Below are 27,860 nucleotides of genomic sequence, written 5' to 3'. Positions count from 1 at the left end.
AGAAATGTCTAGTGGGACAGTGAAGGGTGTTTAACAACAAAAACAAAAATTTGTAAGGAAAGAACCAAGAAGGAAGCAAGCACCAAGCGCTCTTGGACCTCAGAGGGGACAACAGACCCTGACCAGAGTTGGGGAGGCATCTCTGGGGACCTGAGAATCAAACTGGGCCTATAAGAATGAATAGCTTTGGTCATGTAAGAAGGTGGGGGATGGCATTCTAAGAGAGAAAAACATATACAAAGACACGTGTGACCTGAGCACTTCGTGTATTCAGGCAAATGAGAGGAGTCTAGGTAGATGGTGAATCAGGTTCAAGTGGGAAGTGGCTAAAGGTACAAAGTAAGGTAAGCAAGGAACAGGTTGTGAACTGTGTTGGATGCTGTAGATGTTTTCAAACATGGCCACCATCAGTTTCTCCCCTCCTTGGAGGCACCTGCTACTTACCCTTCAAGGAGTGGAGTCTGTGCCTCCAGCCCTCGAATCTGGGCTGCCTTGATGGATAGCACAGAGAAGTGATGGTATTTCAGTTCTAGGCACTGGTATTTTATGTTTCTCCTCTCCGGGGATGCTGGCTCTTGGAACCCAACCATCATTCTATGAAAGCCTCATGGAGAGGCTGCACGGGAAGGCACTCTAGTCAACAGCCCTACCCAAGCTCCTATCTAATAGCCAGCAATGTGAGTGCACCATCTTGAGTGTCCAGCCCAGCCTAAGCTCTGATGACTCCAGCCCCATCCAGCATCTGTGCCTCTAAGTGCAGACCACCTGGTACAGACCAGTGAGCTCTCAGAACGGTAACTGATAATAATAAATTGTCTCTTTAGTCTCTGAGTTTGGGGTTGATTGGCTATGGAGTAATACATAACGGGAACAGATGTCAAACAAATTGTCCTAGGCATCATCTGTAACGATTGCATACTGCTGACTTTAAAGAATTGATAAAAGAAAACCTAAAACGGTCAGGTGGGGTGGGGGAAAAACCGGCAGTTCTCTTAGCAGTACATCAGAGGGGAAGCAATAAAGTAGCCATTCTCCTCTATTTCCTTTGGCTCTATTGCTATTGCACTGCACATTTTCCTCCAAATGCTAATGTTCTAGGGAAGCGATGTGATGTTCTAGAAAGAACCCAGGCTTTGTAGTCAAGGGAGATGCAGAATCAAATTCTAACTGTGTCACCCATGAGCTCTGAGATGGGACAAGTCACTTAATGAAGCTGACTGTTGCTGCCCTGCCCAGAAGCCCTTTCTGAGACCAGTCCACCCATGCGAAGATTCTAGGACTGTTGCATTCTAGTTGGCCTCTTTTCTGCAGAACAGCCCTTGGTTGATGGGTGCCGTATTTCTGTAAAGGTTACCACTTCCTACACACCCTGGGGATGGCCCCAGCCGATGACTGACCAGTATAGGTGCACAGAAGTCTGGTGGCTCAGCCCAGGAGGGGATAACTGTGCTCAAAGCCTTCCCCTGCTCCATGCACCAGTCTGAAGCTTTCCTAGGCCCTTTCCCTTTCCCTATCCTACCCCCTCCACTCCCTTAAAGATTTCTTTACTGAAGAACTCTCCCTCAATAAATCCGTGCCCGGGATCCTGGTCTCAGGCTCTCCTTCTGGGAATCTCAACCTAAGACACACACTCTCCCTTAGCTTCTCTTTTTCAAGCCCCCCTTTCCCAGAACTGGCTGAGATGATATATTACTATGGCTTGGCACTTCGTACACACTCAGTTAATACTAACAGATTTCCTCTCGTCTTCCTCGTGGATACAAAGCAGAAAAATGTGATGAAAGTTCTTTAAACAAAAAGTCCTCACGTGAATTCTCCGCATCTCTGTATTGCAAATCCTTTAGAAAAACAGGCAAACCAAGGAACTGATTTTTAAAAATGGGGAGATTAAGGCTTACTTGGCGGAGTCGTGAGGATTAGCCGAAATAATGTCTGTGAACCTTAAATAGAGATGTTTGAATAAGCACTCAGTGAGTGGAAGCCGCTGCCCCTGCATTTGGCCAGGAAGCCAGGTCAACCCTTCCTTTCCCATCCTTGTGTCCTCAGCCAGCACAGTGCCTGACACGTGGAAGGCACCCCTGTGTCTGCCCAAGTAAACTGCAGTGAGCAGGGTAAGAAAACATACCTTAGAAAGATGGTGCAGTTTTCACAATTCCATTCCATCTGGAGCTTGGGCCGTAAATCCAAGCTCAATATTTCTCATCATTGTGGGCAGATTTCTCTGCCGGGCTCACAAACACCCAGACTCACTTGCTTTGGTCGTTAACAGTTTATTATTGGCACACTTATCAGTAAAGCATACATAAAATACAGCTGTTTTATAACACACGGAGCCACTGTGTCTTTACATGTATAGAGGAACATATTAATATGCAAATGGAAAAATTAGTTCTTTTATAAAGTTTCACATAAATACACTGGAATTGCTCCCAAAGAAAAGTCCCCATAAAAGAACTAGGTTAGGGCTTTACAAAATATTATACAGGAAATATACTATGAAAAGAAACAACAGTCAACTCAGATACAACAACAAAAAAAAACACAAAAGAGTTTCAGATTTATTAAACTGCCCACAAAATTAATGGATTACATGGCTTGAAAATATTTGGATCAACAGAAATTTTACAAATGCATACATCCTCAGGGGGCCAAGTGCCTTTCTTTACATAAAAATCTGCCTTGGTGTCTTTGATGACAAAAAGACGTTTCTTGTTTCAGCACTCGGGCTCGATTGAACCAACTCAGGCTCGAGGACCAATTGACATTAGCTCGGCCATAAACTACCCTGCTGGGCCCTCTTAGCTGTTACCCAATGAAAGAAAAGGTGAAGGGGAAAAGAAAATAAAGGTACATTTAAATTACTTTCCAAAAGTGGATTTTTTTTCTTTTCTTTTTTTACTGAAACAAGAAACTCTCAGATGCAAGTCAAAAAGCAGAAAATATTTTACAATATTAAAAAGTCTATCTGTAGTTGGATTCGGCATAGAATGAGATCCTGAGCACTGAGGGTTTATTGACAATATGGCCTTCGTTGGATGGTGGGGGGGGGGGGGGGGGGGGGGGGGGAGTGAAATTAACAAACGTGGTTAAAACCGAGCCAGGAGAAGCGCTAGCGTTTGCTCTTACTTTAATTACGATCAGTGCCAGTATCTGTGTTACCTGTGAAGGCCTCCAGGGAGGGGTCATGGAAGTTTACTGGGAATGATCCTCTCAATTAAAAAAAAGAAAGAGAGAAGCTCAGATCACTGTGGTTTAGAAATCGGTGTTTGCTTGGAAAAGTTTTAATGTCTCCTCCTTCCTCTCCTGTGAGTAAGGATCTGAAATAGTGAGTGTAACCCACGGTGGCTATTGACAGTGGATTCTGGAGCTGGTCAATCTTACTGGGAAGCTTGGGGTGGGGGGTTTTCTGATTTGGTCTCTTGAGTGGCGGGAGGTTTACTGTTCCATGGGCTGCTGTTCCCCAGGGCGGGTGAACTGGTGAAGTCTTCCTCGTCGTCCATGCCGTTGGCCGCATCATACTGCGTGTTTTCTAATCTAGTGATTAGCCTTTCGTCCTCGTCCCCAAACTCACCTCCCATCAGAGTTGGCTCTCCTACCACCATCACATCCTGTGAACAGCAGCTGACATTATTACAGGGAAACCTTGGGAGAGAGAAGCTCAGCTTAAAACACTAGAGGGAGGCGCTGGGGGATCTAGGACAGACACACTCGTGTCCTGTACACCGGGGTCAAGTCTCAATGTCGGGGGGCCAAGACGCATATTGGATTTTTCTACAGGAAATAAACATCGCCTCCTGATGTGTAACAACCACGCGAGTTTATGTCCTTAGTGCGCAGCCTGACACCGGAGAACGAGCAATGCTAGCAATCTGCAGAAATAAAAAAATGGATTTTTCAAAATTAAAAAAATCCACGCTTTTCAACTTGCCGACACTGGGGACTCTTGAGAGGGCTGTGGAACCTTCTGCTGGGTGCTTTGCAAGACCTCCAAAAATCCACCACTTTTATTTAGGGCCTCTGGATGGCTTTGGAAACTAGCAGCCAACACGGGGAGGATGCAGTTCTGCAACAGTCATGCAACTCATTCCAAACGGCATTTTCTCTGTCCCAAGGACGGTATACATTTTAATTGAAGACAGATCTCTCTTTTCTCTACTCAGCCAGGCCCTTTTATGCAGCCGATATCCTTGACATTCTGCTACTTGATTATGGTAATTAATTTAGGTAAAGTTTTCGATAAAAACAATGTTCACACTGATTTGACAATTTGCATAGCTAATTAAGTCATTAGCAAAAACCTGCTGATTGCCAACAAGCCCTGAATTTACCATCTGTTATTCCATGGTGCCTGTCACCTATCCCCACACAGGCAACCCCACCACCGATCTGGGCAGTAAAGAGAGCCAGTCTGTCCAGCTGGTGCCATAAAAGGAAGTTGAAGAGCACTAACTGTAATTACAATGATGAAGCCAGCAGTCATCAGAAATGGAAGCATGCAAGAAGAATCCATCTAATCACTCCTTTAAGTACAAATTGTCCTTCCATGCAAACAAGGAAGCCACCTACTGTAGCTGGGAGCTCTGTGGAGGCCACCGCTGCAGAAGCACGGGGACAGGGGAGAAGGACGCATACACAGGGCACAGCTCTGGCCTCTCTGTCCCAAGGGGATCCTATGGGGTTGATGGGCGACATGGGCATGGGACAGGACACCTGTCAGGTGGATCCTGCTGGGCGGGCTCTGAGCAATATTCTACTTAAGAGTGCCCGACTGCCATCAGCCTCCACTGAGGCTGGAAAATCAGGGCTGGCCATATGCTTTTGGGGACGTAAGTATGCATTTTCTTGATAGGGAGGCTAATTTGCCTTGACAGCTGGGTAGACATTCTTTTCACTGGGGCAAGAGAGGCTTTCCTGGAGCAGTATATTAGTGGAATACTGCCTGTGGTCAGGAGAGGGTCCAGCGGCCCCGCCAGGGTCCTTCTAGAATTTTGAAGGTGCCAGTTGAACAAATCCCTTAGTGACCACCTGATTTGTTTTGGAATGGAAAACCTTGTTTGTTTGATTGATCGATTCTCCTCGAATTAGAGGGGAGATAATCAATAGGTTTCACACTGTGTTTTCAGACTAATCACTCTTGTGAATTGATAACAGTGATGTTAAAGAGAAATGCCCCAGATGAAGCAAATGCCTAAAATATGACCTGGGAGGACTCAGCAGTCGAGGTACTGGCAGGATATTCAGTTGTGTGTTTCCAAGAATGTACTTATAATGTCACGAAGAGCCAGACATGACACTGACATGTAAGAGACTCGTGAGGACTCTTAAAGTGAGATACAAAATAGACACAGACTCCGAGTGGCAAGAATGCTGACAGGATTTTAAATGGACTGTGGCCTCCACCTGACCCATTGGGGTGTTGGGGATAAAAAAGTGTTACTTCATTGTGGGCAATTAGGGGACCGCGCTTACGATCAGGAACAAAGGCAGGCGGGAAGACCAGGTTAAGATGGGGTGGAGGACGACATGAGGGTTAATTCCACCAAATGACCTGTGTGTAGAACACTTTGCAGGGCTGGGGAAACACATGCATGACGTGTCACGGGGCAGGAGAAGAATGTTAGAAGCGACACGTGGGTCTGCATTAGTACTGTGAGTCCAAGGTCATCGAGAGAGGCTGGGAGAATGGGAGGTTAAGCATAATTTGGAAACAGAAGAAGCCAATTTAAGCGTGATATTAGCAGAGACGTTCTCAACACGTCAGATGCCTTCATTGTATCAGAAAATAACAGTCATTCCAGAAAAGTACTGTGAAAATAGTGATCTACATCACTTCAAATGGGGCTTATACGGGCTCGTAATATGTTTGGTATATCTTGGTTCCAGGAACGGCTGGAAAAGGTGACCAGGCATGGATATTTTGGAGCATGCTAAATTTCAGAGAGATGTCACATTTGCCTTACTGATTATAAAACGTATCCTTAGCCAGATGCATAATCATGCGTGTGCGTGTGTGTGTTTGCACGCATGTGTGCATGCGTGAGTGATTAATAGATGGCAAGTTACAGAAGAGATGTGTGCTAAGGACTTCATATGCACGTAGATACCTGACGCCACTTACATAGTTACGAACACCGCTCTACCTGGCTCTTCTAAATCTCTGGGCTAGGATAGGGGTTCTCGGCTCAGGAGGGCTTGGTTTGTTATCCTCACACAAAATGAGTGGAGACATAACATACATTCTGGGCTCCCTCTGACTACGGGATGTTGGCACCGTTTTCCCCACACGCCCCACATCTTTAAAAGTCCCCCCCCAACATTCAACATTGGTAGTGAGAGATGCATTTCCTTCCCGTCCCTGCTGTCTCGTGTGTCCCACAGGAGGCGATATTGGTCCATCTGAGAGTAACCCATATGGTCTCGACTCCCCAGGAAGCAGACCTCCGCTCCTCGCCAGGGGCCTGGAGGTGCCACCAGCTCTTGCCCGTGTCACATCTTCTCACTAATCCCCCGTGCAAGGACCACCAACCTCTGAGGAGGACTGGAAGTGACTCCTTTCAGGGCCCCTCAATGCTTCTCCTTAAATTGGCCAGAAGGGGTCACTGCTGTTGAATGACACAGGTCTCCATCCCTCCCAGGGTTGAGGCTGCAGTTCGGGATCGCTCCTAGCCCCTGCTCATGGAGTGAGAAGCAGAATCCAAGGATTAAACCCTAACCCTCGCCAGACACACATGTTGCTGCCGTGGCAGCTGTGCGGACCACAGCCGTGGTCGTGGTAGCACACCCGATCTGTACATGCCTTCGGACAAGGCAGCTAAGGCCTGCAGGTTGCATTTCTATTTAAACAGGAAAGGGGTGCTGGTCATTCAGGAGACAGGGTTAAATAATGTGGTCCCTACAAGCCAGCCAGTGCTTATACATTTGACGTCCATTCAGCTGGAGGACATACAGAAATTTACACATTTTCTTAACCCGGATGACTTCCCTGTTTCTCTCAGCCATCTCTAAGTTTTACTTAATGAAAACATCCTTGTTTGCATGGCGGGGATAGTGCTGAAATTCTACTCGCACTTTCTAACGGCGCCTTGTTCTTGTCCAAAGGGTCTCGACTGATTAAAAACCCTCTTGACACAGGTATCTTCCACCAAAATGCAATTGCAGGTTGGGAGGACAAGAGCATAATGGAATAGAAAAAGTTAGGTGCTCTTTAAAAAAAATTGAAATGATTCCGACTAGGCCAGGTATGTCAAAATACATGGATGTGTATGCTGCTATTCTATACCCATGGCAGACATCACTAATGGATGGCCCACCAGACCCAGTCCAGGCCTCAGAATCTTTCTCAATATTGTACCCTGTGAGCTGAAACCAGGAGTCTGAGCTGGCAGGAGAGAGGAAACCTCTTTATCACTTTATTAGACAATGAGCTCTTCAATGACAGAGCTTGGGTGGGTCTTTTTTTGGTTTTGTTTCTTTTAAATCTTGCTATTACCAACACCTGGTATAGTGTGGGGCACATAGTAGGAGCTCAGAAAACACTTGTTGAACCAATCTGAATTCTTGCAGCCTTTAAGTAGCTATGTCAAATTTCCAGAAATCTCTGGAATGTACTTTCATTTGTTCGTGGAAACTAACAAACGTTAGTTTCTAAAACTCCAGAATTAGATGAATAAATGGGCTGCTTGTGTGCACTTTTGGGGTTGATTTATTTACGCCTGGCCATTTTTTTCTATGCATTTTCCCATTTAACCAGGAGTGGGTATAACTTACTGGCACCTTAATAAAAAGACTCTGTTTTTCTCCTTTGATTTTTTTTTTTTCTCCTGACTCTTCTGGGGTGAAAACTCAGTTCAAAAAACAGAGGTAACTCTGGTATTTTTTAAGAACTACAATCCCTACCAGTCTTAAAATGAAAATGGCACCTATCCCACAGGCTGGCCACTTTCTCATGACCTTTTCTTTCTAATGCAACAGGGATGACAACCGTGTCCTCTGTCTGTGGAGGACAGGAGGAGAGGCCAGGTAATTCTCAGGTACTGATGGGGTTGGTTTTAGCCAGAGAACTGACCAATGGAAAATGGGAGAGAGTGGGTGGGGGACAGATTTGAAAGACACAATTAGAAGTAAGTGGAGAATCCCCTGGAAATGAAGGTCCGCTCTCACATGGAGAGAGATGGTGCAGGATCAGAAGCAGAGGGTGAGGCCCACAGACCAAGAGAGGGAAAAGAGTGAGAAAGAGGGAAAAGGTAAAATTGTATCGCTTGAGAGAAGTTACAAGAAAGGGCGCATTTTTGAAGACATAGTATCTAGAGGGTACCTGTGAAGCACCACGAAAATCCCAGGATTTGAAGGATAGTCAAAAGCCTGGTGAGGGTGATGTGACAAGGGCAGCGGAGAAGGAAAACCCACAAGTCATCGTGGTGGGGAGAAGGGGCAAGAAATGCTTAAAGACACGTGAGAATTTAAAAGTGATAAGTGGTCTAGTACTGGGATGAGGAAGTCAGAGTCAGGAAGGAATCAGGCAGAAGGGAGCAAATCGAGGAATAAAACATGGGAGGTGAAGAAAGTTCCCGCCCAGTTTACCCTCTGTGGGGACGCCCTCAGCTGTCAGTTTTGGAGTTCAAAGAAGCCCCCTTCTGAGTGGCCCATTTCCTTTGTCAAGACCCAGAAATGAAAGAAAGGGGTCAAGAGGTCGAGAGAGTTGAGACCAAACCAGGGGCTGAGCCTCCCCCTAAGCTAATGAAATGGGAAAGCGAAATCCACTGAACTGCATTTGTAGTGGCCTTGAGTTAATCACCTGGGTCTTAAAATAAGAGGGGATGCCCATGTCTGGGGGGGTCGGGGGGCAGTCGAAGGACAATCTGGAGCCTTAGTGCCAGGAGCTAGTTTCCAGGGGAGCACAGGGTCCCGGTGATGGAGCTGAGAGTCCCTTATATGCCACCAGCACCCTGCTAAGTGATATTTTAATTAAACCTTAAGTGACATATCTCCTGTCTACGGCTCTGAAGGCTTTTTCATTCCGGTCCCACGGTCCCACTGCAGCACAGACTCTCCATATTCCTTTCTAAGTCCCAGTTTGTCGGGGAAGGTTTCCAGGACAGAGCTCCTCCCCCCCTCCCACCCCGTGTCCCTGCCTTCCCCTCCCCCGCCCCCGCCAACCGGCCCAGAAGGTCATTGCAGCTAAAAGAGACTTTGCCGTAGGGCCCCTGGACTCGGGGAGACGACAGGCAAAGGCAGGATTTCAGCCTAAAAGGAAAGCGAGACTTACAGGTACCTGACTGGACAGACTCAGGTTGGCGGCTGGTGCCTTCTTCTTGCTGCCCGTGCTGTTGGCGGTGTTCCCAGCGCCGCTGTTGGAGGTGCTGCTGGTGGAATTTTTTCTTTTTCTCCGTTTCGTTGTCGGTTGCCTTGCGGGCTCTGCTGCAACATGAAACATGGAAGGAGGGTCAGTGCCAGGGTGAGCACCAGAATACAGGCCCTCCAGGGAAGCCGTTTTTTGTAAGTTCAAAAGAGTAGGACTGTTGATATTTTTTCCACTTCTTTTAACTTGATGAAACCTAAAAGAAGAAAGCTGCTGATTTATTTGTAGCACACAATGACTGAAACTCTTTTCTTTAGTATCTTGATAAAGTGATTTGTATTTACTTGTTCTTCCTGATGTCATCTACTGTGTGTGTCTGGAAGCTCTTAATATGTCTTAGGGTGTATTACACCACTAAGCAGTTTAGTTTGAACTTAAAATATCACTACCATTATGAATTTGGGGCGAAACGTTTTTTTGTGGTCTACCCTCTTTTTATAACAAAAGGAGGGCTCTGGGACTCCTAGGGAACCTCCAGGGGTTGAGAGAAGTATGAGCTGAGCTCAATTAAGTGAACCAGTGAGTTACAGCAGCACCTACTGGCTAAGTGTCATATTGCAGCCCAGCTCTATCACACGCTGAAATGTTGAAAAATTGGCCAAAAAATTTGTGTGGGTTTTTCCCATAACATCTTATGGAAAAACCCGAACGAACTTTTGGGCCAACCCAATACAAAGAAGAGGAAGTGTCCATCCCATCAGCCATTGATGTGGAACTTAGGGATTCCCAAGCTCAGTAGAAATACCCATGCTTTGGATCCTGGTGTCTAAAAGATGCAACTAATTTCAAAATTCCCGGGGGAAAAATGTCTTAGTATGCTACAGCCAACATATGAATGAAGAGAAGCTAGACCTTTTCCAGAAAGGTCTGTTTAGAAATAGGAAAAAAATATTTTGGACCTGAAGGATGAGGCAACATCTTAATAGAAGTATAGGGACTCATGGAAATGTGTAGTAAAAAGAATATTATTTATTTATTATGTATTATGAGCATGACTCAATATTTTCATATTTTTAATGTTTTCTATGTCATTATTTTACATTCACAGCAACTCTGTTAACTAGGTACTATTATAATCTTTGCTTTGAGAATGAAAAATCTTCAGAAACCTGTTCCAGGCAGTTACTAAATGAATTGGAAATGGCATGTAAGAGCATCCTTTTTTGCTAACCCTATTCTAGATCCAACTCTGATGGAGAGAAGGTAAGCCAGGACCATACTGGAACTAAGTGAGGTAACCTTGGAGCATTTTCTTGAGGCATCTATACTGCTTCTGATGAACAATGGGGAAGATCTCCTTGAAGGTCCTTTCAAAGACCACTTAGTCCATCAGGTTATCTCCGACTTTTGATGAAGTAGGAGATTATGTTTCTATTTATATAACATATTTTCTTTCATAAACATTTTATCTCTAATGTTTAAAGAGTTTCATCAAAGGGCCTAACATCCCTATCCATAGAGAGTTATGGGTGCTTATTCTGAAGGTTATGGAAACAGGAAACAGAATTGTTCCAGCTCATGGGGCTGGAGGAGAGTTGAGAGGTACATTCTAAAGTAAAGCAAACACCCATCTTTCCCTGACAGGCATCTTCTTCCTTTGACTTGAATTGAAATCGGCTGCTTTAAAAAAACAATTCGTACTTTTTCATGGAATTTTGGGGAAATACACCTAAATGGTATGCTCTGGATCACTCCCACTGGCAGTAGGTAGCTGTGGTAATAGAGTCACGAATTGAAGACATAAAAACTTACTGTGACATAGGGGCCTCCACTGACTAGCTTCAGCTAACTTTGGCAAGTTACTACTTTAAATCTCAGGCCTATTATATCGAATGGGAATAGCAAGAAATACCTCATAAGGTTGTCGTGAGGATTCAGTAAGAGAATGGAAGGTCTGAGAGGGCTGCGATTTGTGACTATTTTCATGTAGTGTTATAGCCACAGTGGCTAGAACAGTGCCTGGCACCTAGTAGGGGCTCAATAAATACTTGTTGAGTTAATGACTGAATTAATGAATAATATATGAATTATATGTGCACATGTTGCGAAATAGGTGTTCAAAGCATTTAGTGAGTGAAATTTTTTCCTTTGAAGCCTTATTGGTACTGAAAGAAAATAAGGCCAACTTACGCACATTTAACACATTTGAAAAATAATGTTCTAAATGTCTATAATTCCTGTAAGATGGGGATGCAACTATTCTACGTAAAATAATGCTCATTTTTCTCAGCCTTCTAAGTATGTACTTGGTTACACCTGCTATATTCACTTTACATAAAACCCCTGGCCAATTACCAGCGGAAGGTGACCATTATATTTTGTGATTCAGAAGGCTATGTGCCTCGTGTTAATAGTTACTCTTTATAAAAATAATTTTTAGCGAATGGATACGTTTTGCTTTTATGATCAGTGAGGCTCGACACATGCCTGGGAGTGAAAATGTACTAGATAGAAGGACAATTAATGATGACTGGAAGCAGTAATTTCAGAACCCCAGCAGGAGACTATAGTATCTAAACTACATTCTAGGGAAGTGAGAGAAATGGAGTCTTTTATGTATTCTTTTCATGATCAGAGAACCCTTTGATATTATATACCTTAAAAAAATAGACCAAAAATATTTATTTATTTCCTTCCTCCTTTCCTTCTTTCCTTCTCTCCTCTATTCCCTCCTATTCTTCCTTTCTTCTTCCTCCCTCCTTCCCTTTCTTTTCATAATTTCTACCATTCTTCAAAGAACAAACAAAATCACAGCAAGCCATGAGCAGCCACCAGTCTTGTCCAGTGGAACAACCACTGGACTGGAAGACAGGAAACCTGGGTTCCGATTTCGGCTTTGTCAGTATTTTCTTGGTAACGTTAAATAAATCAATTTCCTTCTGTGAGTTTCAGGTCCTAATCTAGCAAGTGAGGAGACTGTAGAGGATGGTCACTACATCTAAGAAGGATGTTTGCCCTTCACAAAGTCAGTGTCTTTGGGTCCAATATCACAGTCAGGATATCCCTTATAAACTACTTTGCTGATACATTTATGATCACTTCCTTTTCACACGCCTTCATCCCCAGAAGAAGCCTCAGAAAAAGCACGTAGATGGAGAGTGAAGAACGCAGTCGTACCTGGCGGCGCCACCATCCGCTGCCACTTCTGAAACAAGCAGGTCTTCAGGCAGTCTCGTGGACTGAGGTTGTAAGTTTTATGTCTGGACATCAGTTCCTGCATTGGCTCCAGTATTACACACAACTGCAAGGAGTTCAAAGACATCGGTGTTTTACTACTTGATAACATTATTTGCAATAAATAATTTTAACAGCTGGAATCCAAAAGAAAGTTTAAAGGTACTTCACCCCCAACCCCGGGTTTTGATTTTCTCTGTATAAGTTTGGAGGAAAAGAAATATTACCAACACTTGATAATGCCCACTTAATTTACCATCATTTATAATATCATATTATAGCTGAGTGTGGTTTATACACACAAACATACACACACACACACACACACACACACACACACATCCCCACACATTCTGTACTGACTATTGGGTGGATATATGTGGTTCTATTCTGAATTGAAATGATTCTCTCTGGTTAAAGAAAAAAGCTCTCTTCCATGGAGCGCAGCGTGCTCTGATTTCGACTCTGGTCTCTGCTGTGGTTCCTGTTTGTATAACCACACACTGTGAGTTACAATGCTAGTTTATGTAGATTATGTGGCAGTGAAAGCCGTCCTTTAAACTTTGGAGAAGAAAGTGGCAACTACAGGTATGTTTTTGATCCTAATTCTTATAAAGGGCCATGATGAACACTATTTTATTTTTATTCATATACTCATTTGTATTTTACACAAGATGAGAATGTCAGTTACATATGCTGACTTTCACTCAGTGTGGGAGCTTTTTCTGTGGTTCTGCACACGGTTGCCCTTCTTCTCTCCCTTAGTTAGATCTTTCAGCTTTACTTTGGTCCAAGACTTCTGATGACAAAGATTAATGAATGAAATAAGAAGGTAAATTCAGTTAGGATTGCCTTGGACTTTTCTGAATTCTTTCTCATTTGGAAGCTTTTCAGAATGCTGCTGCATTGAAAGGGCAAAGACCAAGACTAGGAACAATGCATCCATTGCTGTTTCAGTTACAGCTATACTAACATTGGCAGTGCACCTTCCCATGTGGAAAAACGTCATTTTATTATGAAAGGCAGATGTGCAATCCCCATGTTCATGGGGCCATCGTTTTTACTACTCCCTTCCCTTCTGCCATTTCTCACCTGAGTATTTCCCTAGAGTCCACATTCCTTATTGTCCACTGGTTCCCTCTACCTGGAATTCTTTGCTCTCCCTCTTCCTGGCTAATGCCCACTCAGCCTTGAAGGCAAAGTTCCTTCCTCTGTTAGGCCTTTCCCCCCTGGCTCTGCACCTCTCCCTGTGCGGGCTGAGTTGGATGACTCTACAGATCTCCCAGAGCACACAGCCCTTTTCTGCTCTACAAACTTACTCATTTACTTTTTGTAACCATCGGCTTCCAAGTCTCTTTTCCACTCAACTTTGAACTCTTTGAATGCTGAGACTATGCCTTTATCTCTGTGTTCCTAGATTTGGCTCAAATGAATGGATGCATTTAAGGAGTGATTCTTAGAAAGACTGGAGGACCTTTCTATGCCAATGTTCCTCAAAGTCTAAGGAACACTTCCATCAGAATCAGAAGAGTTGATTATTAAAAATGCAGACTTCCAGACTCTGCCCTTTCTGTTTCACTGAGTCTGGAGGTGGGGTCCTGAATCTGTATTTTAAAAAAGCATTCTCCCATCTAATTCTGATAAATATTACCCAAAATTGAGATCCACTGCCCTGCATATGCTGGGCTTTAGAAGCAAGACATGCACAATATAGAAGCAAGAATATAGAAGCAAGACATGCACAAATCCCCAGGGGTTTCCAGCTCAAATTCCCCTCTCTTCTTACTCCCCCCCCCACCTCACTTTTCCATGCCCTTCCTCTCTTCTCAAGTCTAGGCATGATAATCAAAATTGCCTTCATCTCGAAAAATTTCTCAGCCCTTTTTACCTATCTATGATCTAAACTTTGCCAGAACCACAAACCCCATTTAAGGGCCAACTGTAATCTCCTTCCATCTGCAGTTTCTTTGGAAGAAGAGACTAAGATTTCAAAGCCTGAATGACACAGGTGCAATGTGAGCCAGAGAGACCAAAGCTACTGGACCCTAGTGTATCAGGCTGTAAAGTAATGAGATCTGGGTTAGTTATGATGCATCTTCAATCTTGTCTATCTTCTTGTTTACTTTGGAGTCCTTTTTGAAACCTAAAATGTTAATAAGGAAAACCCTGTGAAAGAGGGAGGGTTACTATGCGATTAAGTCCATATTCCAAGACGGCAAGTGTGTATTCCTCTACTAACAGCTCCACACTGGAAATCAAAGTATGTGCAAATTACAGACAACCTCAAGTCTTCCCCTGTCACTCATACCAAATGGAGTGAAGGATTCCACAATCATCTCTACACATAGAGATAAGAATGGATTATCCACCAAAGAAGAACCACTGCTAGCTTCAGACAGGGTCAGAAGATGTTTGCATCTATTATTAAGCTAGGGCAGTAAGAAAAGCTTTCAGAGAAATTCTAAGGACTGGGAAAACTTTTTCTTTTAACTAAAAATGTTATAAAGGTTTTAAAACCATTTCCTTTTTGTCCATTCCCATTCTTGAGCAATTGACTTACAGTGGCTATAAAATACATGGATGGAGTGGAACAAACATGGACTTAGAAATCAAGAGATCTAGGTCTAGATTTTGAGTCTGTCACCAGATGCATACCCTTGGATGAGCCACTTAGTAATGCTGGGTCTCAGTTTCACCTGTAAAACTATACCCATCTTGTATATTGTTTGGGAAATTTGAGATAATACGTCTTGACACATAAGTTCAACAAACAGATATTATGATTACATATTAGCAAGCACAGCACAGATTGCAAAACAAACCACATTTCTATTACCTTAAATCAACAAGCATTTATTGAGTTTTCTCCTAAGTGTCAGGCCTATTTGGACCTAGAAAGGATTATCAGCATTTCACATGCTAGGAAGTAGGAGAGTTGCGTTTATTGTGAGAACTCACGAGCTCATTTTCTCTTTCTTTTTTCCCCAGGTGCCTTTCCTCTCGGGGTTTTGGGCAACACTTTTTACAGGTGCTAATCCTCAGGATTTATCCCTTCCCCTTTCATGTAAAACTATCTTCCCGTTGCTGTAACCCACCCCAAAGGAATTTGCATCTCTGAATGCTAATCAGGAATCCCCAAAGTCATTTTTCTTCCAGTGGAGGGGTACTGGGCTGGAGAGACATCCCGCCCCTTATTCATGTATGCAAATGAGCCTCCAGCTCTGGCGCAGAGATGGTGCTTTTGCCAGGCTGCGTGCTGTAGGTGGCAGAACTAACTCAGACAAGAGCCTGCCTTCTCCCGTAGCAAGCCAGTGCATCTTGGCAACAGCAAAGGCCTGGGGCCTTATGAAAGGAGACCAGGAAAGTTCGGGGGGTAGGTTCCCTCAGTCACTAGCCAAATCCTTCTGGAGCCAGGATTCCTGCTCTCCCTGAGGTCTCAGACCCCCTTGAGAATCTGGTGAAGGCTATGCAGGCTGTCTTCCAAATTTTATACAAAATATCTGGAGGTTTATGAACCCTCTTACACTCCCATCCATTGATTCCAGGTAAAGAGTCCCCTGTTTGTAATATATATGATCCAGGCTACAATATAGATGCCTTTGCCCCCGCCCTACACACACACCCACCCACCCACCCACCCACCCACACACACACACACACACCCCCCTCACTCCAACCTCAAAGGCATATTAATGGAACTGAGCATAATAGCACAGCGTCCTTTGATTTTTAAAGAACGATTTTATCTGTAAAGTTGTGTCTGCTACAAAGTTCCCAGTGGACCAGTCCCTTTGCCTGAAAAGAAAGGCCTCAGACAGTGACATCTGCAACACTGCAGCATCATGAGTGAATTTGGTCTACACCTGTGGGGGGTGTTGGAGGTGTGAGAAGATTTCGATCTAAAATAGAACCGGAGGATAGGAAACAGAGACTCCCAACCTGCCCTCAGAAGAAGGGAACTTAAGAAGTGAGAGACTGATTTCCCATAAGTACTTGATTTAGAGATGATGGAAACTTACTTCCGGACCAGTGAACAGCTGCCAAGAATCCGTCCCCATCCTCAAGCCAATGAACTTGCTGCTGGGACTCTGGCTGGACCTCCCTGTCTTTGCACTCCTTGTCCATAAGTACAGCCCATCCCTAATCCTCAAGGGACTCACTGGGGCTGGCTCACAGCATGTTTCCTTAATTCCAGTTCCTCCGCTATTCCTGAATAAACTCAACTTCTGGTCATTTGAGCTTGCCTCAGTTTACCTCTTTATTTGGGTTGCCTGAAGATACCAGGAAGAATCCCAGGGCACTGTGCAAGGTGGCAGGAGCCAGCAAGGCCTGAGACCTCTTTTTGAATAGGAAGCCCCTGCCAGGTCCACTTAGAATCACAAAGAAAACCACTGCCCATTGCCCATCCTGGCAAAGCTCTGAGGATGCCTTTGGGCAGATTTAGTGAGAGTTTTAGGCCAGGCTTGCTCTCCTTATGCTTCCGACTTCATTTTCTGGGATTCTGGCCCAGCACTGACCCTTTGGTATGAAACCAAAACCTATAACCACAATGGTGACTTGCTGAATGAGTGAATGAATGGGTGGATGGATGGATGAATGATTTAACAGATATCTTGGCCAGATTTATAGCAAGGAGTCATTTGCTAGTAGCAGACAAATTGGGCATTGTCCTCTGGGCTTAGAGGTGATGAATTTGTCCATTTGATAAATAACTGATTGCCTCCTCTGTGGAGAATGCTTTGTACATGTGCACATGTATATACCCAATTACCACATGTCCTGGCTGGGCGGGGACATCTTAGCTCAGTCCCAGGACTTCTGTCTTTGTTCATAGTAACAAAGAACCTGGTAGATCTAGACAGTATGCTATTTTGTTTTGTTTTCATCTCACAGATCTCCTGGAGAAATTTGATTCTCCTTAGCTGCACACCCACACCTTTTCTTTTCGCTCATCTCCTGGCCTGAACCCAGGAATGGGTGATGCCTATCAGAGTTGGCTTTGGCCTAAAAAGCTGATGCCTTGGGGTTGGCATTTGGCTAACTCCTAAAGCTGGGTCCTGACCTCCAACATTTAATTCAGTCTTTTCCAGATCATGGATGACATACTCTGAGCTTGAACCACTGACCTACTCTTTGCATATAGGTCTGTCCAGGGTTACTGTGTCCATAGCAGCTCATGTTCTTGCCTTGAACATCTTCCCTCTTTCTCAGTCATCTTAGCCGGCTATTGGCAAGCTACAGCCAGTGGCCTAAACACGGCCATGCTTATGTATTGTCCAGAGCTCCTACTGTGTTACAATGCCACAGTTGGATAAGTATGACAGAGTCTATATGACCCACAGACTCCCAAAATATTACTATCTGGCCATTCACAGAAAGGTTGCTGACCTCTGTCCTAAACCAATGCTACTCAAAGGAGGCCGTCTGCAAACTATTTGTTATGTGTCCTTGACCGGATAACAGCTTGAGTTAGAGTATAATTCAGTTCATTGCCTCTTTCATTAAGAAAGTCTTGTGTCAAAAAATAACTCAGATGAATTAAACAATGTGTTCAACAAGGTAGTTGCTTTACATTCCAAAGCAAGCTCCTTATTTTGGTGTGGATCACTAAGTGATCCACAGTCTGGCGCTGGTCTGCAAACCATATTTGAGTCATAATAGTATGACCATTAAGGTCCTCCATGGTCCAGCTCAGATCTCACATCTGTCTCTGACCATCCCCAACCACAAAGGACTCTTACTTCTGTAGCACTTATTACTAACCTACGTACACCCCGGAGTTAATATTTGCATTGGGAATTTTTCTCTCTCGTGGACTTGTTTCATCTCCTTATCTATAGCAAGCCTTATTGTACTTTTCTCTCTCTCTTATTTAACACGGTATTAGGCATACTCAAATATTTGTTGAGTCATAACTTAATAATTGCTGTGGAGTATCTAAACTGTGTTTGTCCCTGGAGTATGCAACTGACATATATCATTAACCCTCACGGCGTCCTGGTCCACTTTTAACAGGTGAGAAAACTCAGACTCAAAGCCAGTAAGTCACACAGAGCTGATATTAAAGAGTGTGATTCTTATAATGTAAAGGTTATACAACCATCTGAAGGGCAGAAAAGAGGTTCACAGTCAAGTTTGCCTGACTTCAACCCTGTGCTCCTAACTCCCTACTGCTCTGTTGTCTAACTCTCTGAATATGAATGGCCTAAATCTCTGCTAAGATAACAAGTTCCAAGGCTCTCCCTGTCTCTTATATTGTTCCTTGCACATGGTATTGGGCAAGGAACAATATACACAGAGAGGTGTATCTCTACACAGAGAGGTGGGTGATACAGAGGGGTGCAGGTTTTGGAGCCAGATTCATCTGGATCCAAACCCAGTGGCTAGTCTGCCATTTACTAGCTGTGTGTTCTTGGCCAAGAATTTCAGCCTTGGGACTTCCCTGGTGGCACAGTGGTTAAGAATCCGCCTGCCAATGCAGGGGACACAGGTCCGAGCCCTGGTCCAGGAAGATCCCACATGCCACAGAGCAACTAAGCCTGTGCGCCACAACTACTGAGCCTGTGCTCTGGAGCCCGCGAGCCACAACTACTGAGCCCATGTGCCTAGAGCCCATGCTCTGCAACAAGAGAAGCCACCACAGTGAGAAGCCTGTGCACCACAATGAAGAGTAGCCCCTGCTCGTCGCACCTAGAGAAAGCCCACGCGCAGCACCAAGACCCAATGCAGCCAAAAATATAAATAAATAAATAAATTTATTTAAAAAAAACGAATTTCAGTCTCTCTGAATCTCAGTTTCCTCATCTGTAAAATGGAGATACTGATATTTACCTCTGAAGGTTTGAAACAATATCTGTAAATCCTTAATGCAATGCCCAAGGTCAGTGCTCAAAAGATGGAAGTTGGTATTATGATAAATACTGGTTGCACCAGTGGTGCAGTTTCCCTGAGCCAACACAGCAATGTGTGATGTGATTGGCTACCTACTCCGGGAAGTAAATCACTTGGTCTCCTTGAGACTTAGGGGGTCTAAATGCTCTAAGGGATGGTCATCAGGCCAATGGTCCATGGCATTTTAGTAGCTAATGTCTCTGATAACAATCCAGTTTTAGAATTCAGTGATAAATACAAAATGTTCAAATCCATAAGCCAGAGTCCTTTCTCTTTTCTTTTTCCCCCAGTAACCTACCCTTCTGGCTAACTCTGAATTAGAAAGGTATCAGAGGATGGGCATGATTATAAACAAGCTCTTATCTAAGGGTGAAGGAGTCTCTCCTAATTAAGAAACACATCACAAAAAGAGATCTTATATTAAAACAATAGAAAAATATAACGTACGGAATCTAAAAGGAAAACAAAACAAAACAAGCAGGTAATTCCCCTAGAAACGGATAAGAATGAATAACAGGCATCTACGTGAGTAAAACCCACTCTGCCTCCGAGGATGACAAACAGGAGAGGGAAGGAAATGCTTTCCCTGAGAAGCTGTGCAATTCCAAAGCATCAGGTTATGATTTGGGTTTATTTCCTGATAGGATTAAAGGTAGATTGATTGTCCAATTCAAAACATCCTCTTTTTTATCTGAAGATTCAACCAGGGGAGACTTTGCCTTTTCTCAATTGTTTTGCAAATTGATTACTCAGGGAAGTTATCACATCCAACCCTGGAGATTGGCAGCTCTCTCCAGGCTCCAGGAGAGGAGGGGGTATAGTGACAACCACTCAGGACTTGGAGGGACCATCTTCTTCCAGAGCAAGGAGTCATGCATGCGTTTCAATATCTATGCCTTGATGTCAATTTTGAGGCTGCAAGGAAGGACGCCTATGCGTGGTCACTGAGGCCGCTGGCTGCTTTTCTGACCCACCCTCAGGAGAGAAGCGTTGGGCGATTTTCCTGAGCTACAGAGCCAAGCTCACGGCTGTTTTCGGCAGCACCAGTCAGGCCCACGAAGAGATGGTTCAAGGCCTCCAATGATCATTCTCTTTCCTTCGGACCCATGGACTTAATCTCTCTGCCCTGTCATTTGGTACGGGCACTCTTTCCACAGTGTTCTGGTCATTTGCCTTCCTACCCTTAGACCCACCCCCTCCTCCCAGCTCTGTACTGCAGCGGAGAGACCCCTGCACACTATTTCCCAACTGGCCTTGGGTGAGCTTTGGCCAGTTGGAGGCACCAGGAAAGACTGGAGGAAAGTGGGTTGAGTTATTTGGCTAGGGTTGCCGTAACAAAGTATCACAAACTGGGTGGCTTTAAACAACAGAAACTTATTTCTTCTCAGTTCTGGAGGCTAGAAGTCTGAAATCGAGGTGCTGGCAGGGCTGTGCTCCCTCTGAAGGCTCTAGGGAAGAAGACTTCCTTGCCTCTTCCCACCTCTGTTGGCCCGGGAGTTCCTTGGTGTTCCTTGGCTTGTGGCTGCATGGCTCCAACCTCTGCTTCCGTCTTCGCATGGTCTTTCCCCCCATGTCTCTGCGTCCTCTCCTCTTCTTACAAGGACATTAGTCATTGGATTTCCAAATAAGTTCACATCCTCAGGTTGCAGATAAACATGGACTTTTGAGGGACACCACTCACGGTACCACATGGGTAAAGAAATAAGTAAGGGTATTTCTTGTCCTTTCCGTGGTTCAGATGGCCTCTCCAACAGCTGTCACCAAGGCCCGCTATGGTGCCAGCTTCTATCAGGTGGCCTGACAGTAATACCTCGTATGTAGGGGACTTGCTGTATCTAAAAGGTGTAAGGAGGCATCTTGTGTAGGGGTTAAGCATGCAAACTAGTCTCTGGTTTGAATGGCAGATACTTAGTAGATGAGTGACCTTGGGTGAGTTACTTAAGCTCTTGGTGTTTGAGTTTCTCCATCTGCAAAGTCAGGATAACAATGGTACCTAACTAATTACATTGTTAGGAGAAACAAGAAAATCTGCTTAAAGTAGGTACCTAGGTTCTAACATACGGAAATTGCTCTATACATGTTTATTATGATGGGGGGATAATCAGTCCGGGGAGGGGGCAGGTGCTTCATGGAAGACATTTGGAAATTTGTCAGAACATACCTAGTAAAATTTCATGGATGTTCCCTGCCCAATGCACATATACGCACAGCTTAATTATTAGATTTTGGTGATACAATGGTTGTTTAAAATGTTCAGTCATTTTTTTTTTCTACTCAAAAATTTTTTTTAACGTCTTTATTGGAGTATAATTGATTTACATTGTTGTGTTAGTTTCTGCTTTATAACAAAGTGAATCAGCTATACATATACATATGTCCCCATATCTCCTCCCTCTTGCATCTCCCTCCCACCCTCCCTGTCCCACCCCTCTAGGTGGACACAAAGCACCAAGGTGATCTCCCTGTGCTATGCGGCTGCTTCCCACTAGCTATCTATTTTACATTTGGTAGTGTATATATGTCAATGCCACTCTCTCACTTCATCCCAGCTTACCCTTCCCCCTCCCCGTGTCCTCAATCTACATCTGCGTCTTTATTCCTGTCCTACCCCTAGGTTCTTCAGAACCATTTTTTTTTTAGATTCCATAGATATGTGTTAGTGTATGGTATTTGTTTTTCTCTTAGATGCTGGAAAAAGGAAATCAAAGTGTAGAAAAGTATAGTAGAAAAAATTAAAATTATGCATTTGTCATATAAAATTAGGCCAAACATAATAAAAATGGTAAATAAAGAAAAAAATGTTCAGTCAACATGCCTTTCCTGTAAATAACTTGATTTTATCACTGAGCCATTGCCACAAGTATCCTATTCATGTGTTCTACCAGCGTCTCTAAATTCTAGGGCATAGTAGCTGGAAAGTTTCCAGAGGAAAAAGGAAACATCTGCCTGGAAATATCCCACAATCATTAACAAATATCTAAGGAGTTCTGTCTGTTCCTAGAGGGCTATGAGCAAATTTCAGGTAAATTTAAAAATTCTTGTTGAGCAGTTGTTATGCCCTCAGATGAGTCCGACACTGAAAATGAAGGTCAGTGGCTCAGAATTACTCTAAGTGCCTCTTTATTGTCTGCCAATGTATTAGATAGGGTTCTCCAGACAAATAGAACCAATAGGATGTACGTATGTATGTATCTTAAGGGACCAGCTCATGTGATTGCAGTGGTTAGCAAGTCTGAAATCCAGAGTTTCCGTAGCTGGAATCTCAGGCAGGAGTTAATGCGTCAGTTTTGAGACAGAATTCCCTCTTCTCCAGGAAATCTCAGTTTTGTTATTAAGCCCTTCAACTGATTGGATGAAGCTCAGCCCAACAGTACTCTACTTCACTTAAAGTCAGCTGAGGGCTAGACGATAACCAAGGAAAAACCAAATGCAAAATATCTTTACTGCAAAACCTTTGATTAGCCTTTGACTAAATAACTGGTACTATAGATGCTATGAACTGAAAAGTGACAACCCCACCACCAAATTCCTACATTGAAGCCCTAGCCCCCAATGTGACTATACTTGGATATAGAGCTTTAGGAGGTCATTAAGGTTAAATGAGGTCATAAGGGTGGGGTCCTAATCTGATAGATTGGTGGCCTTGTAAGAAGAAGAAGAGACCTCAGAGATCTCTCTCTCTCTCTCCACATGCACACACTGAGGAAAGGCCATGTGAGAATATAGCAAGAGGGCAGTAATCTGCAAGCCAGGAAAAGCACTCTCGCCAGAAAGGGAACCCTGCCAGACCTTGATCTTGGACTTTCCAGCTTCTAGGACTGTAAGAAAGTAGATTTCTGTTGTTTAAACTACATAGTCTACGGTATTTTGTTAAAGCAGCCTGACTGCCTTAGGTCTGCCTTAAGCCACTGAGAACTATCATAGTTCACGACACTGTAAAGAACTGGAGACCTAGGCTGTGTCCTATTATTTTATTTTTAAAAATATTGCCAAGCACCAACCAATGAGTCTAATGTTTGTGGGTTGAATGGCCCCTTGAATCCATGAATATGATCGAATGGAAAACAAAAACAAATAGGCGATCAGACATCAGAAAATGGGTCAGATCTTGCTTCATCCACTTTGTAATTACAGTAACTTGGGTAGCAGGGATGCAATGGTGAAATGGCAGACACAACCTCCCTCCCTTGAAGCTTACTGTCCAGAAGGGAGACAGATGATAAACAAGAATTCCAAACGGGCTGGATATTGTAAAGGAGGGGGGCAAGCGATGTCAGGAAACATTGCCAGGAGGAACCAATATTTAAGTTGAGAGCTAAAGAGATGACTTAGAAATCAGCCAAGTGAAAGAGAAGACAGCCAGGACGAAGGTTAGGGTGGACATCTCGGGTAGAGGGAATACATGTGTGAATGCAAGAGAGAACACAGAATTAGAAACCGCAAAATGATGGGATTAGCGTTGACTTGTGTGAGCTACAGCAGAGAGGCAGGCAGTGGTCAGACTCATCAAGGCCTCAGGTTCTGCCCCACAGGAGCCGAGAGGTGCAACTGATGTGGCCAAAAGCATGCTGTGCATGACGAGCCCTCCACAAATGCCACTAAGCCGAACGCCGAACTGCAATATGGTAAATATCATGCTGTTCTTTCAGCCACGTTTCCCGAGCGTGAGGAAAGCCTCATCGACACTTTGACGTGGTTGGTAAAACAAAAGCACCAAATATCCCTAAAGGCAAACACTGGCTGCTCTGTCTCCAAGCAGTGGCGACTGTCCCCGAAGCCGACCGGTGCTGATCGCACCACTGGGGGCATTTACACTGGTCCACGCTGTTCCTTGTTGGAAACAGGTAGTTTTTGTAACATGTTGGTTATTTTTCCCGGGGAACTGAGAAACTGTGTAGTTGCAAGGAGGGAATGTTTAAGTACTAGCATTTATGAACGGGGCCTTACAATCCCAATATTGTGAGTAAGGGAATTTGGATTTGGTCCTTGGGAGCTGTCAGTGACAGTTTTCAAGGAACATGGCTATCTTGTTCATGCAGTTATAATCCCTCCCGAACATTAACTGCGTGCTTATGTTTTTCTCCTGCTCTGGCGTAAATACCCACAAGGCTATTAAAGACAGCATTGTGTTCTGGAGTTTGGAGCAGCATCCCTGTGGCCACTGTCTGGGAGGATTTCTGGGCTCTGGTCAGTGTCGGGTATGGACTTCTCTCTCTTGGTCCTGGACACCCAGAACCCAGCTGCCTTTGGAGTGCCTGCCTGTCTGCTTGCCGGGAGCTTCTGCCAGGCAACAGCCCTCCCTGCCACTCCACTCTGACACAAAGGGAAGGAGGGATTTCTCAATAATGGAGCGCTCAGCTGCCTCACTGCTCCCCGGCCACCTCCATCATTATGCCTGCGGAGCCTTGAATCAGCAGCCATTTCCCTTCCCAGGGATAAAGCGAGATGGGTGGAAAGAGGGATTCATGCTGACAATGGCAATGCCTTATGAAAATGGAGTTGGAAGAGGCTGGGGTCCCCTCACTCACTCATTCACTCACTCAACACACATTTATTGAATACATACTATATGCCCCGTGTTTGCTCTAGGTGCTGGGGATGCTGTAAACAGAAATAAAGAAAAGAAATAAAGTCCTCTTATAGAACTACATTTTAGTGAAGGAGACAGATACACTTAAAAAGCAAAAGATGTATGGTAGTGATGAGTACCAAAGAGAAAAAAGGAAGCAGGGAAAGGAGACATGAAATGTTGGAGTTCGGAGGGTGGAAAATTTGGACACTTTGGCTAAAGTCACTGTGCTAGGAAGAATCATGGCTCTGCAGAGATGTCCATGGCCTAATCCCTTCAATGTGTGAATATGTCAGGTTACATGGCAAAGGGAATTAAAGTTGCTCATCAGCTGATCTTGAGATGGAGAGAGTAGTCTGGGTTATCCAGATGGGTCCAATTTAATTATAAGGGTATTGACAAATGGAAGAAGGAATCAGAAAGGAGAATCAGAAAGATGGCAGCATGAGAGGAACTTGGCCTGACATTGAGGGCTTTGAAGATGGGAGGGGGCCCTGGGCCAAGGAATGTGGGTGGCCTCTAAGACGGTGGAAAAGGCAAGGAAACTGATTTTCCCCTAGAGCCTCTAGAAAGGCACACAGCTCTGCCGACACCTTGATTTGAGCACAGTGATATCCATGTTAGGCTTCTGATCTACAAGGCAACAAATTTGTGGCTTTTTTTTTTTTTTTTGCGGTACATGGGCCCCTCACTGCTGTGGCCTCTCCTGTTGTGGATCACTGGCTCCGGACGCGCAGGCTCAGCGGCCATGGCTCACGGGCCCAGCCGCTCTGAGGCATGTGGGATCCTCCCGGACCGGGGCACGAACCCGTGTCCCCTGCATCGGCAGGCGGACTCTCAACCACTGCGCCACCAGGGAGGCCCAATTTGTGGTGTTCTAAGCCACTAAATTCATGGTAATTGTTTTAACAGCAATAGGAAACTAATAGAATCACCCAAAGTTGATATCTAAGTAAAGATCTCTAATAAGGTTATGTAGTTAGCAAATAAAAATAGAAGATGCCCAGTTGCATTTGAATTTCAGACAATAAATCATAATCTGTTGAAGTAATAAATAAATATAATAACGTATTCATTATTTATTTGATATTTAAGTTGAACTGGGCATTTTGTATTTTATCTGGCAATCCTCAACTCAGAGGAAGTTAGAAAGTGGGCTCTTTGGGGGAAAAACATCCTAGGCAGAAGGAATAGCAAGGACAAAGGCCTGGGGGTTTGAGGAAAATCTAGGAAAGAAGTACAGTTGGAGGGGAAAGAACGAGTAGACCAGTAGGAGAAGAATTCAGAGAGGTTGTGAGGAACTGGATCATGGTGGTCATAAGGAGGATGTTGGTTTGATTTTGAGTGGAGTGGGAAGACACTGGGGGCTTTGGGTAGAGGAGTACCAATGTTTGGAGTCTCCTGAGAAGGAAGAGATGCTGATTATAAGCAATGTGACGACAGGGTCTGATCTACTTTTGCACTGCCTGGACCTAGATATTTAAGCATACAAGTGCTGGGAGGCCAGCAGGCCTTCTAATTGGTAGAACTCAATGATGTGCCATCTGCCATCAGAACCTGAAAGGTCTAGGGAGATGAGAGGATTTCAGGAGAACAAAGTGGTTCATGATGAGAAATCTGAAGGCTGTAAGGCCATCTATAAATGATGGAGGAAAGGACAGATGCCTGGGGACCTCGTGAAGGCAAAGACATTATGTACAAAGCCAAATTTCACTGTGGCACTCAAGTGTCTGGGAACTCAGGAAAGAGCGTGTCCTGTCTACCATCTACTCCAGTTAATTCAGAGCAGCAGAGTCTTAGCCAAGATCCAAGGAGCCATATTTCAACTCTTCAAACACCTCAAAATTCCCTTGAAAAATTTTCAGGAGGGAAGAAAACCATGATTATAAAACTTTTAGTAGCTTGTTAATGAATCACTCATTACCTCTAATCATGCCTAGCACTCAGTGTTGACTGGGCACTGGGGAGTGGGCTCAGTGGCTTCCATGGATTTTCTCACCCTCCCAGCGCCATTAACCATACAGATACACAGAAGAGGAAAGGGAGACCAGAGAGGTTGAGTAACTGGTCCAAGGTCACACAGCTTTCAGGGACTTATTAGCTTCAACCACCTTGAATTTAGCCCCCACACTGGGTCTGTTACTCCCTCTTAATTTTTATACTCATGCGTGTGATCACATCTCTGTCACCCTGCATTATAATGAACTGAATATATATCTGCTTCCCTAAAGAAACTGGGATCCTGAGGCTGCAAGAGTTGTTTATCTATGTCATCAGAAATTGGCACGTCGTAGGCAGGCAGAAAAACAAATTAGTGTTGATTGAATGAATGAATGAATGGAATATCCTCTTATGAGTCTTAGCTGCAGAAATTTCACTGTCAAAAAATGGACGACGCCAGGTTGCAGGTAGGGCAGGGCCCTGGTTCCTTCATCCTCGGCAAAATCAAGTTAGGCACTGAGGATCCTGCTCCTTTGTTGCTTTTTCTCTGGAGTCACATGAAAACTTAAATATACATCACTTCTAATTTTACTCTGCGTATTTTCCCCCGAGAATATTAAGAGTCTCAAGAGGGATCACAGATGGTAGTTCTTTTTATTTTTTCTTCATCTGTCTACAGTTACGCACATTGGAAGCTTGCCTTCCTCATCTTCCTCCATGTGTTTATTTCATTGTTTTCTTTTCATCTTCTGTTCTTTCAGAGCATCCCTGGTCCCTGAGCCCTTGACAGAAGTTCTGTATACAATGATTGAGAACCTATTCCTGTTCTAGCTATGAAATTGACCCAATAGGCTGAGGTTTCAGCTTCCGTCCTTTTTTGGTGTGTGTGTGTGTGTGTGTGTGTGTGTGTGTGTGTGTGTGTGTGTG

The 27,860-nt window shown here is 44.2% G+C and overlaps 1 protein-coding gene across 7 annotated transcripts in view; it reads right to left on the bottom strand.

The window, feature by feature from the left end:
* Positions 1-2,254: 2,254 nt before the first annotated feature.
* The window catches only part of LDB2 (LIM domain binding 2), a 380,819-nt gene continuing 355,213 nt past the window's right edge, over positions 2,255-27,860 (bottom strand). The window contains exons 6-9 of one of the 7 annotated variants that reach the window (XM_029235411.1): positions 12,476-12,599; positions 9,266-9,417; positions 6,527-6,669; positions 3,378-3,608 (exon numbers count right to left, since the gene is read on the bottom strand). In XM_029235411.1, the coding sequence (XP_029091244.1) occupies positions 6,565-6,669; positions 9,266-9,417; positions 12,476-12,599 (381 nt within the window). In that variant the 3' untranslated portion in view covers positions 3,378-3,608; positions 6,527-6,564. Of the gene's footprint in view, positions 3,609-6,526; positions 6,670-9,265; positions 9,418-12,475; positions 12,600-27,860 lie in introns of those variants that run through there. The other 6 variants (XM_029235413.1, XM_029235409.1, XM_029235408.1 and 3 more) reach the window with 6 other exon arrangements.

The sequence above is a fragment of the Monodon monoceros genome, unplaced genomic scaffold (genome assembly GCF_005190385.1).
Source record: "Monodon monoceros isolate NGI ecotype Baffin Bay Population unplaced genomic scaffold, NGI_Narwhal_1 Super_Scaffold_20, whole genome shotgun sequence".
Classification (NCBI taxonomy): Eukaryota; Metazoa; Chordata; class Mammalia; order Artiodactyla; family Monodontidae; genus Monodon; species Monodon monoceros.
The sequence above is the reverse complement of the archived record's forward strand: the minus strand, read 5'-3'. Positions and strand labels throughout refer to the sequence as shown.